Consider the following 18,869-nt stretch of genomic DNA (forward strand, 5'->3'; position numbering starts at 1 on the left):
CAGAGCCGCCCGCCAGTCAGGAAGCCGCCAGAGCCGCCCGCCAGTCAGGAGCTGCCAGAGCCGCGCCGCGTCAGGTCAGGGCCGCCCGTCAGTCATGAGCCACCCCTCAGTAATGAGCTACCCTCAGTCATGAGCTACCCCTCAGTCATGAGCTGCCCTTCAGTCATAGCTGCCCCTCAGTCCGGAGGGGTCATTTAGGAGGGTCGCCGTTCTAGGAGGCCACGGAAGCGGGTATTGACTATGTGGATGGGGGCCACGTCCAGCGCCAGAGCCGCCACTGCGGACAGATGCCCACCCAGACCCTCCCCTATAGGTTCAGGTTTTGCGGCCGGTTTAGGCACCTTGGGGGGGGGGGGGGGGTACTGTCACGCCCTGACCATATTTGCTTTATATGTTTTATGTTTTGGTTGGTCAGGGTGTGATCTGTGTGGGCATTCTATGGTGTATGTCTGGTTGTATATTTCTATGTGTTTGGCCTGATATGGTTCTCAATCAGAGACAGGTGTTTTGCGTTGTCTCTGATTGGAACCATAGTTAGGTAGCCTGTTTTGTATTGTGGGTTGTGGGTTATTGTCTATGTTATGTTGCATGTTAGCACATTGTTTATATAGCGGGTCACGTTCGTCTTATTCGTTTTGTTTTGTAAGTTTGTTTAATGTTTTCATTAAAGATAGAAGAATGTATTCAAACCACGCTGCGCTTTGGTCCTCTTCTTACGACGAGCGTGACAGATCCATTATGTTAATCTGTATTATTTTAACTTCTTTGGGACTGGGGGCGAGTATTGAGTAGCTGGATAAAAAGGTGCCCAGAGTAAACTGCTGCTACTCAGTCCTAAAAGCTACAATATGCATATAATTAGTATATTTGGATAGAAAACACTCTGAAGTTTCTAAAACTGTTTGAATGATGTCTGTGAGTATAAATACTCATATGGCAGGCAAAAATCTGAAAAAAATCCGACAGGAATTAGGAAATCTGAGGTTGTAGTTTTTCAAGTCATTGCCTATCGAATATACAGTGTCTATGGTGTCATATTGCACTTCCAAGGCTTCCACTAGATGTCAACAGTCTTTAGAACCTTGTTTAATGCTTCTACTGTGAAGGAGGGGGGAATGAGAGCTGGTTGATCAGGGGTCTGGCAGAGTCCACGAGCTCAGTCTTGTGCGCTCCGTGAGAGTTAGCTGCATTCCATTGCATTTCTACGACAAGACTGGTTGAAACATTATTGAAGATTTATGATAAAAACATCCTAATGATTGATTCTATACTTTCTTTTAACATGTTTTTACGAACTGTAATATCACTTTTCGTCTGAATTTCGCCTGGACTTGCCCGTGACTCCTGAGTTTGGATTTGTGTACTAACGACGCGAACAAAAGGAGTATTTGGACATAAATTATGACTTTATCGAACAAAACAAACATTTCTTGTGGAACTGGGTTTCCTGGGAGTGTATTCTGATGAAGATCATCAAAGGACAGACGGGCAGCTCAGACGGCGTTGGGCAGACGGGCAGCTCAGACGGCGCTGGGCAGACGGGCAGCTCAGAGAGAGAGCGTCGTACTGGCAGCTCAGTCGTACTGACAGCTCAGTCGTACTGGCAGCTCAGACGGCGCTGGGCAGACGGGCAGCTCAGGCTTGCCGAGGCGCACTGTAGGCTTGGTGCGCGGTGCCGGAACTGGTGGTACCGGGCTGGGGACACGCACCACTGGGCGAGTGCGGGGAGCAGGAACAGGGCATACTGGACCCTGGAGGCGCACAGTAAGCCTGGTCCGTGGTGCCAGAACTGGTGGTACCGGACTGGGGACACGCACCACTGGGCGAGTGCGGGGAGGAGGAACAGGGCTTACAGGGCTCTGGAGACGCACAGGAAGCCTGGTGCGTGGTGTTGGTACTGGATAGACCGGACTGTGAAGACGCACTGGAGGTCTCGAGCTAATGGCCTGCACAACCCGTCCTGGCTGGATGGTAACTCTAGCTCGGCACGTGCGGGGCGCAGGCACAGGACGCACTGGGCTGTGCAGACATACGGGAGACACAGTGCGCAACGCCGGCGCAGGATATCCTGGCCCGAGGAGACCCACTGGCTGTCTGGAGAGCAGGGCTGGCACCATCTTCCCTGGCTGGATCCTCACCCTAGCTCGGCAGATGCGGRGARCTRGGATGTAGCGCACCGGGCTAAGCACGCGTACTGGAGACACMGTGCGTTCTACCGCATAACACGGTGCCTGACCAGTACGACGCTCTCTCTCTCTCCATAGTAAGCACGGGGAGTTGGCGCAGGTCTCTTACCTGGCTTCGCCACACTCCCCGTGTGTCTCCACCCAAGACATTTTTGGGGCTGCCTCTCGGGCTTCCTGCCGCCGTGCTCGTTTCGCCAACTACATTCTCCTGTAACCCTCCTTGCACTGCTCCAGCGAATCCCAGGCGGGCTCCGGCACTCCCTGGGTCGAACGCCCACCTGTCTATCTCTTCCCAAGTTGTATAGTCCAGATTCTGCTCCCATGTCCAGAAATCCTGACATCGCTGCCTCTCCTGCTCCTGCCCGTTACCCACCTATTTTGGTGGGTTATTCTGTCACGCTCGTCGTAAGAAGCGGACCAAAGCGCAGCGTGGTTTGAATACCAGTATTGATTTCCCGGGTGGCGCAGTGGTCTAGGGCACTGCATCGCAGTGCTAGCTGCGCCACCAGAGTCTCTGGGTTCACGCCCAGGCTGGGCTGGGTTCGCGCCCAGGCTCTGTCGCAGCCGGCCGCAACCGGGAGATCCGTGGGGCGACGCACAATTGGCATAGCGTCGTCCGGGTTAGGGAGGGTTTGGCCGGTAGGGATATCCTTGTCTCAGTATGTAAAGAATTTAATAAAATGTATGCACTCTACTGTAAGTCGCTCTGGATAAGAGCGTCTGCTAAATGACTAAAATGTAAAATGTAAATGTAATACATTCTTCTATCTTTAATGAAGAACACTTAAACAAACTTACAAAACAAAACGAATAAGACGAACGTGACCGCTATATAAACAATATGCTAACATGCAACATAACATAGACAATAACCCACAACCCACAATACAAAACAGGCTACCTAAATATGGTTCCCAATCAAAGACAACGCAAAACACCTGTCTCTGATTGAGAACCATATCAGGCCAAACACATAGAAATATACAAACCAGACATACAACATAGAATGCCCACACAGATCACACCCTGACCAACCAAAACATAAAACATACAAATGGTCAGGGCGTGACAGTATTGATCATAATGGTGAAGTATATAATTGGATATGTTATTTAAAGTCACCAATCCTTCTGAATGTCTCCTATCCACTGACTGGTCTCTAATTACAGCTCCACTCAGACGTGGACAAAGGGGATGGCAAGGTGAAATACGTGCTTTCAGGAGAGGGCTCCACCTCCATCTTCACCATTGATGAGAACACGGGAGACATCCACGCCACCAAGCGCCTGGACCGGGAGGAGCAAGCCTATTACACGCTTCAGGCCCAGGCCGTGGACCGGATCACCAACATCCCTGTGGAGCCCAGGTCTGAGTTCCTGGTCAAGGTCCAGGACATCAATGACAATGAGCCCAAGTTCATGGACGGGCACTACATGGCCGGGGTACCGGAGATGTCAGCATTGGGTGAGCCTCTTTCTCTGCAACTCCCTCTGTTTATTTGTCCTCTGTCCTCGTTTCTGTTGTATGTTGTCGGTCTCCCTCTCTCTCTCTTAATCTCACTCTATATCTCTCGCATCTACCCACCATAATCTTCCATATCCTTAATTTATCTCTCTCCCACTCTCATCTCTCTCACTTTGGATATTATTGATGAACACAGCCTAAGCTTCATTATAAACACGAAACTGAATCTGTGGCATTCATTTGTCTGTCAGGCTGTGCATGATATTCATAGACACAATTGTATTAGCAAGTCGTGAGGTAGATAAATGCTGAAGAGGGTCCTTATCCACACACAGAGGTTGTCTCTACAGTGTTAACTGTTGTGGTTTCAAAACACTGTCAAAAGCTCCAATATCTAATCTGACCCTCTACAAAGTAATCACTGCAACCGGTCAGTTCATTTAAGTGGTTCCCATTGTATTGCAGTTTGAATGGTGAAAGCGATGAAATACCTGCTTAGACAAACAAAGACACGAAACCCCAATGTAGAGCAATGAATCTAGCGAGTTCAGAGATGGCAGGTTATTCAAATCCAATGGGACATGTAACGGAGCACCTTCCGAGGTGTTTTGCCCCCGAAACAAAAGCGTACCACAAGGCGCTTGGGGACACCGTGAGCCAATCCTGTGTGAATGGAAAATAATAATTAAGCCTCCATTTCAAATTCATGTGACAATCTGCCAGGGAGAGGAATAACAGGCGCCAAATGCCAAGTGCCAGATAATGTCTTCCAATCTTCAGGGTTAAGTGATATGACAGCCGCAAGCACATACAGGCACATTATTCTCATCATGCAGATCCAGAGACAGGAGAACATTGCATCTACGTGTCTTTTCTTCCTCAGGCTGATAGGCATAGATGCAAACAAGTGGAGACATTGAGGTACAGTACAATTTCGTGTGAATAAAGTTGAAATAGAGCCTATGCTAGGTGTCTACTGGCAGTGGTAAGAGTATTTTCCAGGCCAATGCAGTGCTTTGCTCATAACATTCATAACATAGGTAGTGAGATCTCCTTAGGATTAGGCAGCCCTGAGTCAACGGGGGTACAGTACAGGGCTCTGACTTAAGGAAGTAGAGGGCTTACACTACAAGGGCTTGGTGTCTCGTGTCCAACGGGAGATAAGAGAGAGAGAGAGAGAGAGCATCTTAGCGCATCATCTGCAGTAAAKGATGAGCTCCCAGTTCCATACACACCGTGAACACAAGCACACCAATTCACACTCTGGTTTATTTACATCGCAGGGTTTTCATCTGAAGTTGTTAGAAAAGCATATGAACAATGCATCCCGCTCTTTGTAAATAGCTGCTCAGGGCAATTTACAGTGCAGTAAAATAATGGAGCCGGCCAAGCACCTCGTCCTCCATAACTCCTTTATAGATGTGTTTAAATCATTAATGGGCATAGACCGGCTACCCGTGATGAATGGGTTCAATTTAGGGGAAATCATTAATTTAATTAAAGTAATTAGGCTGCGGTTGCTAGTCCTTACACACGGTAGACCTTATGGCCCGGGGATCTGGGAAGACTTTGTCTTAATCACGCCTCTGGGATGTCAAATAAAAGACGAGGGGTTTGAGGACAGTTGGCCATGTGACAAGGCACAGGTCCCAGGTCTACATGGCAGACAGAGGTGCCGATGAGAGCTCACTACAAGGCATAGGGAATGTAATGTCAGATCAAGGCTTACCTAACGTAGCAGGCATTAAAAAAAAAACTGAAACTAGATACAAACTGGTCTTGATGCACTGTTCAAAGTAAATGTGGAGRAGTTAAGATGGAGTGTCGTCTTGTTAACGTCCTAAAGCAGAAGTTGCRTCACAGGCTCTCCTTCCATTTCCCCTGAAAACCGRAACATCCGGTTGTTGGGTGCATGGGTGAGGCTAGAACAAGTCTACCGCCTCATCAAAATGTCAGTAGGCTACAAATGAAATACATTATTATGAACTTCACATGATKGTGAAAGCGCAAGGTTATGAGCTTGATGCTCCATTCCCCAAAAATTGAGGGTCTTATTCTGGTGACGTGATGATCGATGCTTGGCTGTCATTTGACAAATTAAAATAATCTCGTATTTTTTGTCCATAATAGACTCATCATTATTCAACTCCTACCCTACGAGGTCCTGCAAGATGCTTTTAGAGGCAAACACGCTCACACAGTTCTGGGTTGCTCATCTACAGAAGGAAGTGGTCTCCTGCCTGACTGAGAAAGCAGTAGATGCTCGGATCCAGTTTGGCACCACATACCTATGCGAGTCAGGGTTCTCAACTCTGGCCAACTTAAAAAACAAGTACAGAAACAGACTCAATGCTGAGCATGACCTCTGTGTTGCACTGTCAAAAGTCCAGAATAGACATGCTTGTTGAAAACGTCAACCTGTGTGATTTGATCAATCAGTGTTTTCCAGTTCAGAATAAACAAATATTTTAACAGCAACAGATCCAACTTAGACTTTCAACARTACTTTCTACAGTAAGATGTGCAGTAGGCCTGATCATGTTTCATCTGCACTGTTCCAACCTAGACAGATATGTGTTTTTAATGGGGAARAATAAACATGAATAGATATTTATATGGGTATTTCATTTCATTGTTATTTGTTTTTGTCGATATTGCATTTGTTCTAGGCATAAGGGTAATGAAATGTACTAATATTTTCGCATAGTTGCATATTTTCATAAGCTTGGGTCACAGGAAAACAGAATTTCTCATTTGGGTCCCAGGCTGAAAAAGTTTTTTAGGAACCCATGCTCAGAGCATTGCCAACTACCTATGGCCTCAAAGCACAGCAGGGCAATTATGGGTTTGTCTTTGTTTGAATTGTGTCATTCATATTCACATGCCAATTACAAATAAAGTCGAACTCGTCTCCAAGCAATAACCCCTGCTTATCTCAAATAGAGGGGAGCAGGTGTGAACGTGTATGAATATTATCAACTTAATCATGTGTGCCAATTTTGAGTACTCATCAAGGCATTGCAAAGTTGGTCGGCTTACACGGCAGGTTTGAATATTGCGTTTTTAATAGGTTATCATCAGTGATACCCACACTCAAATCCATTTTGTATAAGAGACGAACAGAAGTACTACAAACGTTTCTTGACACTGTCGTACTTTGCAGTTTATGTTACATTTGTCAGGATGACGTACAATACGCTTACCTGTTGAACTTTTGAACTTTTACATTTTCACACTCGTAAAAATTGGCCTGTATGGATAAGGCCAAATGTAAATGTTTCTAACAGAAGAACTATAAAGAGCATATGCATCACCATGGTAGCAATTGAAAGAGAACACTTTGGAGATTATGGGCAAATTATCAGACCAAAAAGTGAGGACACAACAGTTCACCTGACAAGACACTATACTTTTCACAGCATTTGTCAATAATGAAATCTGAAAATACTCTGGATACATTCAGTAACATAATAAGAATATTCAAATATTGAAATGTTGAAGTAGGTGCATTATAAGAAAAAACGATGACAAGGGTTTGAGTGAGAGGTCTAACTGGTGTCTCCAAACGGACACACACCTTTCCAAACTGTGCACTGTTCCTAAATCATTTCAATGCACTTTTATGACTCAAGGAAAGAGCCTTCCACCATAAGATGCTTTTTCGAGCTCTCCTAGCTTTGCCATTGAGGAACTGAAGCATAAACACTTTTAGTTTTATGTTTGGAACATAGYCCTGCGTCCCAACCATCACACAATTACTGTCGTTTACTCAATCCAAAAATGCACCATTATAAATCTCAGTCTAGGTCCGATGGGCATTATTTGAAAGCGTATTCTATTGCCAACATGGTTAGTAAAGTTATAAAATATGATCTCAGTGTTTGTCTGAAGTGCCTTTTGAAAGCCTAACATATTGTCCTTTTTGTGCGTGTTCCACGGCAAATATTCTTCACAATAAGACAAACATAGGCTACTCAAAGATAGCACAGTATGAAGATAGGCAGAAACTGCTTCTCCCAATACAAATCCCTGATCACACTTGTAGATGATGTCATGGCGACATTGGCTAGCTAAGCTGTGTAGAAACAGCCAATGTCATTGGGTCTAACGGTCGTCTCGTGCCAAACTGCGCATCAAAGACAAAGACACACATTTGATATAAAGTGTTTTTTGACTAAAATAAAACATGTCAGTTTGTTACTTTGATGAGGTTGGAGTAATAACATGTTCAACTACCTAAAGAAACGTGTCACTTCTCTCATTGACTTCTCAAACCCCTCCCTGGCCTGTTTGGTCTGTTTCACAAGCGTTCCCAGAAGTCTGATGATGTTGCCCCTATTTATAATAAATAGCGGTATTTATTATTCTCCTCAACGTCTCATCTTTCAGAACACATCGACTCCTCTCGATTTACAGTATTTCCCTCACTCAGACAACAAATGTGCAAAAGTAGCCCAATTAGCGGGAGGTATGGGAGCATCTTCTTGCTGCGCGCGGTGCTCAAGTTCATAACAGCTGTCTGTCAGAACCCATACAGCGCTGTGAAGTGGAGAACCGGAGCTGTGACATCATGTATAGCATGTTACCTACCAGCCACTGCATTCCAATGTTGGCCCTTATCAATGCCAAAATCTGCCATTTTCAACCTGTATAGGGGATGACAGGGGCTGTGTGTGGAAAGGGATACGCTTTGGTGGTTAAAGTTAGCTTTAATCCTCAGTATATGTTACGTTATGTATTTTTTGTGTTATCTGTGATCGTTTTGTTTGTCTTGTCATTGCAAGTATTCAAGTATTGAGATAAACTTTTGTTATTGACCAAATACTTATTTTCCACCATAATTTGCAAATAAATTCATAAAAAATCCTACAATGTGATTTTCTGGATTTTTTTTCTCATTTTGTCTGTCATAGTTGAAGTGTACCTATGATGAAAATTACAGGCCTCTCTCATCTTTTTAAGTGGGAGAACTTGCACAATTGGTGGCTGACTAAATACTTTTTTGCCCCACTGTATATGCAGGACCCAGCTGTAAAAGAGACCTTGGTCTGTCTGTGGTCATTGTTTAAATAAAAGTATAATAAGTAGATGCCTCAGAGAAGTCAATACTTATCTTCTAAGTCTACACGTTGCAAGCCAAGGCAATGCAAAACAAAAAGCTTACAGTTTGAACATTGGAATCATGTTTACTTGGAGATGAGTATTCATGGTAGCAGTTGGATCTGGTCTTGTGTCTGTAAAGTTTTGATGAATACCTGTCTGCCATCTAAATTACACATGCTATATTTATTTTCATTACTGTCAGATGACAATCGCTCACCCTGAGATGTAGAATTGATTAGTAACCCCTGTTTTGTATATCTTCACTGGAAATAAATGAAAATATGAGAATTTGAATTTGAATTTRATACATTCTGATGTGAAGTTGTTTATCTGTTTTGGACAGCCACTCTTGAAGGCTAGCTATTCTTATTTGTGACCTTGACAGCTGTAAATATCGATGTAAATACAGAGTTTCGCAACCAATTTCCTCTATCCTGGGTATCACTGAAGATACACCACAGAAAACACAAAATAGAAATCTGAAAGATCCCTTTTACACATTAGAACCATTATTGAGGGATAAACTAAATCAGTTTCAGCCTACTGCTACCCTGCAGTGATCAGAGATTGGAATGCACAAAACTCTTTAACGTAGTGGCATTGATTGACATTGGTTGTTTTAATGTTGTAATATAACCTGCCATGAATAAGAGGTGATGATATAATCTTGGGTGTCCGCATAGAACTTCTAGCCATTTTCTATTATATTGCTCAAATTCAGGGCCAGTGCTTGTTTATTCTGGTTTATGATGGAAATAGGGCGGTCTAATCTTCAATTTCCATGATCAGTTCATTCTACAAGAACCCGTAAAATATGGTTCGTGCAAGAAAGTGGGCTTATTATAATGCTGCTAAATAAAATATAACCTGCTTTGTAAGACAGCACTTTCCTTTATGTGCTACAATATGGGCCTAAAATACCGCCAGAGCTGCAAGGCTATTAACGCAAAGTCTGAGCCTTCATTTTCTTGATTCTCACACAAATATTTGAATTTAATATAAAATTTTATTCGGTGGCAGTGGAAAAGAATGTCAGTGGCTCTCCATTGAGGCCAAGTTGTTTTGCATGTCATATTACTTGGTTTTGTAGGTTACAGATAAAACTCTGGTCTCTATCAGTGGCCAGATGATAGTTCACAACAGAACAATAGAGGTAAATGGTGATTACTGGACCTTTGTGCTTTGATACTCAGGTGGCGTCCCTTGACCAGTAAGGAAGAGGCAAACTTCTTTAGGAAATATGGAGCATCAACATGCTAACAGTGTCATTACAATCACTTTAAAATCAAATGCATTGTGTTAGTTCTAAGAATGGGTATATGTATTTTTCAACCTTTATTCAAGCATTATTCATAGGTATTTCAATCATAGTCATCACAGTACATTCACATTCAAATAAATAGCCATGCACTTTCCTTCACAGTAATATACTATATGCTGTTTCTAACCAGTACCTTTCGCAGGTTTCTACAAACAAAAGTTGCACCTTAAATGTAACAAACTATCCTGATAACAAGTGGCAACCGTATGAACTTGTAGAATGGTACACAAAAAATAAAGGTGCAAGTTGGAACCAAATAAGGTTCTTGAGAGCAATGCCATAGGGGAGCCATTATACAGTCTCTGAAAACACAAAAATGGGATGATGAGTCTTTGAAGAACCATATAAAAATCCCAAAMCAGAAATGTTCCTCTAGGACCGGAATTAAATAGACCTGCTGTAGGGTTAAGACTTATTTGCATATGTGACCGACCGTCTCGATTCAGTCTAATGTAGCAACATTTGAAATGGTGGTTTTTACATTGGATAACGGTGCTACAAAACGTTATATCATACACTGCAATTGAGGAACAATGGTAAAGTCATTCTTCTTTGAAATCTGAATAACTTGTAACCCCACTTTTGAGAAAATGGCCCTGGAATGTTTTGGTGTATCTACTGGAGAGCTTTTTTTGGTCTACACCCATTCAGCATCATTCACACCCTCTTAAGCCTTAGCCCCACCCATCTCTTTAAGGATTCACATGTGAGGCCATGAGGTAAACACACGCTATATAAAATAAAATCGATGTTTACTTGTCACATGCACCAGATAAAAAAATATATAAAATGGATTTAGCTTCTTATGGATCAGTGGGACACTCGACAACTTCTGGTGAAATTGCAGAGCGCCAAATTCAAATTAAATTACTATAAATATTTAACTTTCATGAAATCACAAGTGCAATACATCAAAATAAAGCTTAACTTGTTGTTAATCCAGCCGCTGTCAGATTTCAAAAAGGCTTTGCGGCGAAAGCAAACCATGCGATTATCTGAGGAAAGCGCTCAGCAGACAAAACATTACATACCAGCCAAGTAGACTAGTCACAAAAGTCAGAAATAGCAATAAAATGAATCACTTACCATTGATGATCTTTGTATGGTTGCACTCAGAAGACTCCCAGTTACAAAATAAATGTTTGTTTTGTTTGATAAAGTCCCTCTTTATATCCAAAAACCTCCATTTTGTTGGCGCGTTTTGTTCAGTAATCCCATGGCTCAAATGCGGTCACAAGATGCAGGCGAAAATTCTGAATAGTATCCGTAAAGTTCGTAGAAACATGTCAAACGATGTTTATAATCAATCCTCAGGTTGTTTTTAGCCTAAATAATCGATCATATTTCAACCAGACAATAGCGTCGTCATTATAAAAGAAAAACAATGAATGGCGCTCTCTAGGGATTGCGCACCAAACAGGTTGGGGACTTTCCACTGGCCTCTCAAAGAAACTGCTCATTCTCCCTAATTCTTCAGAATAAAGGCCTGAAACAATGTCTAAAGACTGTACACAGCTAGTGGAAGCCATAGGGAACGCAATCTGAGTTATAACCATTTATATGGTGGATAGGCTTTCAATGGAAAAACACCCATTTCAAAATAATAGCACTTCCTGGATGGATTTTCCTCAGGTTTTTGCCTGTCATTTCAGTTCTGTTATACTCACAGACATGATTTTAACAGTTTTGGAAACTTTAGAGTGTTTTCTATCAAAATCTACCAAGTATATGCATATCCTAGCTTCTGAGCCTGAGAAGCAGGCAGTTTACTTTGGGCACGCTTTTCATCAAAATTCCGAATGCTGCCCCCTATCCTAATTTTTTTTTAACTAGGCAAGTCAGTTAAGAACAAATTCTTATTTACAATGACGGCCTAGGAACAGTGGGTTAACTGCCTTGTTCATGGGCAGAACGACAGATTTTTAGGCTTGTCAGCTTGGGGATTCAATCTAGAAACCTTTCGGTTACTGCCCCAAGGCTCTAACCACTAGGCTACCTGAAATGGATACTTGCATAGTAGCAATATCAAACACAGAAAGTGTCCAGATATTTTTTTTAAATAAATATTTAATAATTATTAGATTACCCAACACACTTGTCTAAATTGATGGGTCATGTGAAGGAAATGCTATAACCACCCTCAGCCACATCTAGCGAAGTGGATGGGTCACTATTGTCTAAACATGTACACATGTTCATGAAAAACAATAGATGGCCGTAATCACCCCCAGACATACCCAGGCCCAATTGCTTCTGCCTAAATGCATACCCAGGCCCAATTGCTTCTGCCCGAAAACCAAAATCAGAAATAACTTCCTCCATTAGTAAATCCATTAGCTGCTGATCTCTGTCTGTCACTCACTCACTCCCTGAGTGTTGCTCGCTCTGCATGGGCTCTGCTCCTGGTAGCTCTGTGTCTGTGAGTATCCATACCAACGACTCCGCTTGGGCTGCTCGGCTCAATAACAAGACACGAGAGAGCAGTCAGCTGTTAGTACACACCATGTTATGATCTTACTCAGATATGACTGTACTGCCCAGCAAAGCATGAGCGAATTGCTCCGCTTCAACCATTTAAGAACCTTAATATGTTTCAGTGTACAGTACAAACACTGGTAACGGTGTATGGTATCCATAGGAAACAGTGTTGTGCAGYGTCTGTGGAAGAAGTCAGAGCACAGTTTATGCTTGAACATTTGGCGCCTGGGACGATTTAGACAAACATTTGAGTGCGTAGAGATCTAAACTCACTTTAACATGAAATCAGAGCTCCAAATGTTAAATGCCATGGGTAAGACATTTCCTCTGAACTAAAAAACAAGCACCAAGGATTACTGGGCAGAAATGTGTTATTACAGTATGTATTGTTACAAACATATATACACACACATATATATATATACAAACATATACATATATACATATACATATATACACATATATATAGAACATCCCTAATTGTAGCCCATATAGAATAAGTTGGGATTTTTACTGAATATATAACATTGACATTTGTAAGCTTTGTGGAAATGTTACAACATACTGTTGATGTGAGAGCTGTTTGTCTACAAATAGCTCTGGTGGACAAAAATGGCTGATGTTGTCTTGATAACTAATTGGATGCTGTCTGTCTACAGGAACAATGGTGGTCCAAGTGGCAGCCACAGACGCAGATGATCCCACATATGGGAACAGTGCCAGGGTGGTCTACAGCATCATCAGCGGACAACCCTACTTCTCAGTGGAACCAAAAACAGGTAGGCTGCTGACTGTTGGGAATAAGAATTGACCATGCAGTCTGGACTGGTCAGACATACTGTATGACTAAATGTTATTAACTTAAAGTCTAAGCCGTTGGTCTAACAAACACCACTGTAGCTTGGCGACCTTCCACTGCAGATGCGGAAGACCGACATAGGCRGATGCGGTGGATTAAGACACAGCCCATACAAAAACTGATATCTCCATCTTAAACTGACAGATTTGATGGGATTTTTTWAATAYGTTACTTAGATTGATGCACAGGTGCATAAATATACTCCTAAGGATTTTTTATGTATTAAAAAAATATATGTGCTATACTATCAAACTGCTCAAATGCCTCACATGAAAATGTCAGTTTACATTGTAGCAGATACACATGGTAGCAATATGTATGCTATCACACATAGATATTTACTTAGTGTAACATTTCTAGTGTTGATTCAGGTGTTAAATGAACTCTAAGAATTAAAGCTGCAATATGTAACTTTTTGKGGGCGACTAACCATATTCACATAGAAATGTGTGTTATAGATCTGTCACTCTCATTGAAGCAAGTCTATGAAGAGGTAGATCTGTTCTATAGCGCTATATCTATGCTTCCCTTAACTTCTCTAGGATAGGGGGCAGCATTTTCACGTTTGGATGAAAAGCATACCCAAATTCAACTGCCAGSTACTCATCCCCAGAAGATAAGATATGCATATCGTTAGTAGATTTGGATAGAAAACACTCTGAAGTTTCTAAAACTGTTTGAATCATGTCTGTGAGTGTAACAGAACTTATTTAGCAGGCGAAACCCCGAGGACAAAACATTCAGATAATTYTTTTTGAGGTCACTCTCTTTTYAATGGATTTTCATTGGGAATACAGATTTCTAATTGACCTTCTTGCAGTCAGTTCCTACCGCTTCCACTGGATGTCAAAGTCTTTAGAAATTGGTTGAGGGTTTTTCCTTTGTGTAATGAAGAAGTACGGCCATTTTGAATCAGGGTCACTTGTTGTGTACTGTTTGTTAGAGGCGCATGACCAGAAAGYTAGCTACAGCTTGTTTTAATCCTGTATTGAACACAGATCATCCCGTCTTCAATTTTATCGATTATTTACGTAAAAAAATACCTAAAGTTGTATTACAAAAGTAGTTTGAAATGTTTTGGCAAAGTTTGTGTGATTTCATGAACGTTAGATTTTTATAGTAATTTATTTGAATTTGGCGCTCTGCATTTTACTTTAAGTTAAATTAAATTTTCTTGTCTTTTACTTTCGGTTTTGTACACCAGCTTAAAACAGCTAAAAATACAAGATTTTGTATACAGTATTTCAAAGCGATTTATACGGTACAATGATTCTCTACACTATACTTGCTTGTTTTGTCACAAAYTGAAATTAAGCAAACTATTACAATTTTTGCAACCAGGAAATGGCTGAGCGATTTCTTCATAATGCATCTTTAAATTAGCACTCATTGGTGTAAAATAACCCCAGTGTTGGTGATAATAACCAGAGTTGAGTTGGGAGTGTTTTACCCTTGGGAGAAAAAAATATTCCCATCCAAACCATGCCGATCATTATTATATTTCCCAGCATGCTCTACTGTAGGTTGTTGTTTTTTGGAATGTTTTTAATTATCTGTGTTTTTGTATGTACATTGATTACTCAATCAATCTTATGCTATCCAATCAGTTAGTTAGATTTATTGCACACATTACTGAAGTGGTTGTTCCAGTTTAAATGGTTTAGATAGTCTCCTTTATCACTGTTCACAATCTTTACAGCCATTCTGAATGCAGGTTGTGGGTGAATGAAAATTCCAGCTGTTCCTAACTCTGCCTGGATTCCAATAGCAATTCTGCTTAACTTTGTAAACCATCGTAATGTGACTTGTAGGCCTGATGTGGTCTGTAAACAATACGCTCCAGGCCATAGTATTACGGTAAAACTAGGTCTCAAAATAAGGCCTAATGAGATATGTAATGTATTGTCATAAAGAGTTACATTTGTATGATAATATTTACATAATAACTCACTAGATGAAGGCTAAATGACTGAAAATGTATGAATTCAACAACCATTTCTTTGTCACTAACAAATACAGTCATTGGTGGTAACTCTACAATTCACTCTTAAAGGCAAGGGACACTGGGAAATGATATTGGAGGTGTGGCTTAGTGGGGGCATGGCTTTCAGTTAGTTGTTTTTGGCCTCCTGTGAAAGTGGAAGTGTTGTACCAGTTTAGGTGGTCTATGCTTCTACATCAGCATTGTTTGCTGTTTGGAGTTTTAGGCTGGGCATCTGCTGATGTAAAAAGGGCTTTATAAATACATTTGATTGATTATGAGGTGTTATTGTAAAACCTGATTGTCTCAAACTATATACACTTCCTAGTGTTAAAACAACTTTATAAGGTGTTATTGCATAACACTAGAAGTGTCAGGTCCCTAACACTGACGAAGTGTAACAGCGTCAGCGCTAAGCACAATGTTAATTTAACACTGAAAAGTGTGGACCAATATATACTGTGACCCAGTGTTAAATTTAACACTGGCAGTGTTGATTCAATGCTGGAGAATTTGCTATCTACATTCTCTAAACTCAAGAATATATATTCGTTTTTTTTGTTTAATTCGACAGATATAAAGCAATGGAACTGCATAACAATGCTGGGATGTGAAGTAGTTGTTCTGACTCTTGGGGTGCTTCGTTGGAGGGTACAGCTGTTGTCCTCGGCTACAGCTAGCTAGTTGGCTCATTAGCCACCGCCCCACTGTGGGGGACGCTAGCCTCATGCAAAGCACTCTGGGAAGAAAACAGAACATTGGGCGTAGTTCCATTATTTTTGGCTTATCATCTTTTTCTTCCTGCAACACATCCAGGGGAGATTTGCTTACATGCTGAGGTTTTATAAGTCAGACAGACTTATAGACAATAMGTGAACTCACTGACTTATTAAAAGTTAACTTATCTATTTCTTGAATAAACAGTCCTCTTATTACAGAGTCCATGAGACTGGGTGGGCAAGTAGCATCAAGTCAGTCCCCTGATTCAACACCATATGCGTTTCAGGAAGTTCAGACGAGCAGACATTGGAAGCATTTTCATGCTGTGAAGCCTAGCACATTAGTCTGTGCGGGGAACAAGATTGATGGAAATTTGACTACTTGAATGCGTCTTTGTTAGTGGAATTAAATAATTCCTCTAATGTACTCATTMATTAAATTCAATCTGTCTATTTATAAGAATTTGTAAGATACTTATTAACATAAAATAGACAGGATACAGTCTTATTATAATTAGATAATAGTATTTATTCTCGGAGCACGCTACCATTTGACCATAAACAACAGGTTTATATACAAGATATGACGTCATAGGTTACAGAATAAATCTCCTTGTCCTGACAAATAGAAAACAGGTTCAAAAGTTCATTCCAACTTCCCAGCGCACACACATGACACACAATATAATCTATTCTCCTGAAGGCTCACTATAATTTATTACCACTTTAGCAGACAACTCAAGATAATGGAAGACCTAAAAAGTTACCCACAGCCTTATCTAAACATCTCAGGGCTAAGTTGGGTCAGTTCAACCATAGTTTAACAACCCTTTCTGCTTATTTTATAACCCACAACACAAATCTCTTTTCACCAGGCGTGCAGAGTTCAATTAGTTATAGTTTAATCTAAAGCTAGAAATTGTTTTAATTATTTATTAACAAAATTCCTAACAGTCTTCAAAATGATCTTTAACAAAGTTAGCGAGACTACTTCAGCTCCGCAATAAGTCTCAACTGAGAATTTGTGACATCAATACTAATCAGAGTGAGAGCCGACATTTGCTTAAAAATGTCTAAGCAGCATGTCTACCCCATAAAGGCTCATTACTCTGTCTGCATAGTTATTTTTACTAAAGACTCATCCAGTTCAAGGAATGGAGCCCACACGCAAGCCATGATGTGTGTTTCATTACCTAAGAAGGCTCTTGAAATTTGATCTTTCTTATTGTTTGAAGCGGTTGGGATTACTGAAGTGGCTACATAGTTTAGAAAGTGCAATGAAGAAAGAGTACTCTTCAGGTGATGTAATAGTGCTCTTTGACTTCCTGGAAAGCCAGAACAGACTATGTTTCATGTTTTTGCTGTGGATACTTCTGTGAAAATTTATTTTGAGTGRCACCTTAACTTTAGCATATTTGAACAGAATTTGTATGCACTTTACATGTGCAGACACAACATGGAAGAAATACAGTACACACTGCAAAGCTAAATCAAACAAATTGTGTCTGGCACAGGAAACAAGAACATTGATTTACAATACATTTAAATGAGGCTACCTGTGAAGAAAAGACCAGAGGTGAATGCTGTTTCTATGACTGCAAACTACTAATTAGACTAATTCATTGAAAAAAGCTGTGCCTTAGCGAAGGGGTGACTTTGACAAAGTGCTCGGGCTGAAATGCACTCCTTGAGCTCGGGCTACACAGTAATACTGCACCACCAGCGATTAAGTGGTTGAGGAATAGTGGTCAGGGAGGTGGACAACGTCAAATGTGACTTGGAGGGTTTGAATCCTGGCTCACTTTGGTCAGGCAAGTCCCAATACTGGGAGTCTTTAATCGCAAATTGAATCCGCAAGGTGCCCTTGGSGAAAAAAAGTGCTTAATCCTGAATAGCTTCAATAATTTTCAAGCTGTAAATGTAATGCATCATGTTGGCAAAATACATAAATTGCTGTGGGTGACAGTGGCCTATTAAGCCTCCATTTTGTAATGTTGCTCAGGAAATAGGGCACTTGAGTTTGAAGGTGAAATCAAAATGTGGTGCACTGCTAGGCGTTGAGGCCTGCATGTGGGTAATTGATGAAAGACTCAATGAATGAATGTAGCTAAAAATGACTGTCTAGTCCGTCTACTGTTTTCTATGATACTCATTTGGCATTTTGGAATGGCATTAGTAGAAATGGACCATAACTAACAGGGATTAATAATGCACACCTCCCTGCAAATACTCGGACACACACACAGTTTTKTACACCTTAGGGCAGAGATGAGCACTCGAGCACATCGGCAATGCCAGACATCTGCTTGCCTCAGACCTCTGTCCTAACGACGGGTGGGAGCGGAAAGGCCAGGTGTCTGTGCGAGGATTCATTATGTTTAAAGTTTTTTTTAAGAGGGGGCCTGCATGCATTTCAATTTGATGTACGTGCTACTTCTGTGATGACAGCGTTTAGAGCTTCCCCATCATCTTTTTCAGCTCCTCTGGTCATGAGAGAGGAGATAATTTAATTAAATGTAAAATGCTCAAATAAGGGACAAGGCCAAWGCCAGTCTAGTTGCTCCCCAACTGTTTTTTTCAGCGCTAAGATACCAACTACAAAGACTGGGAGATGGTTCYAAAACCTGGAAATCCCGTTCTGATTAAGATATTGGCAGGGCCTTTTGGGAGCTTTCTAYTCGAGGTGCTCTCTAGTCTGTACAAGTCATGACACCAACCCACGCACACACACAAAATTGTGAATCGCCTCTGACGGAGA

General features: G+C 41.4%; 1 protein-coding gene across 1 annotated transcript in view; it reads left to right on the forward strand.

Moving 5' to 3' along the window:
• Positions 1-18,869, forward strand: part of LOC139022491 (cadherin-7-like) — a 123,307-nt gene that overhangs the window by 52,665 nt on the left and 51,773 nt on the right. The window contains exons 2-3 of the mRNA XM_070446819.1: positions 3,356-3,650; positions 13,212-13,331. Coding sequence (XP_070302920.1) covers positions 3,356-3,650; positions 13,212-13,331 — 415 coding nt within the window. The remainder of the gene's footprint in view (positions 1-3,355; positions 3,651-13,211; positions 13,332-18,869) is intronic.

The sequence above is a fragment of the Salvelinus sp. IW2-2015 genome, linkage group LG14 (assembly GCF_002910315.2).
Source record: "Salvelinus sp. IW2-2015 linkage group LG14, ASM291031v2, whole genome shotgun sequence".
NCBI classification, from domain to species: domain Eukaryota; kingdom Metazoa; phylum Chordata; class Actinopteri; order Salmoniformes; family Salmonidae; genus Salvelinus; species Salvelinus sp. IW2-2015.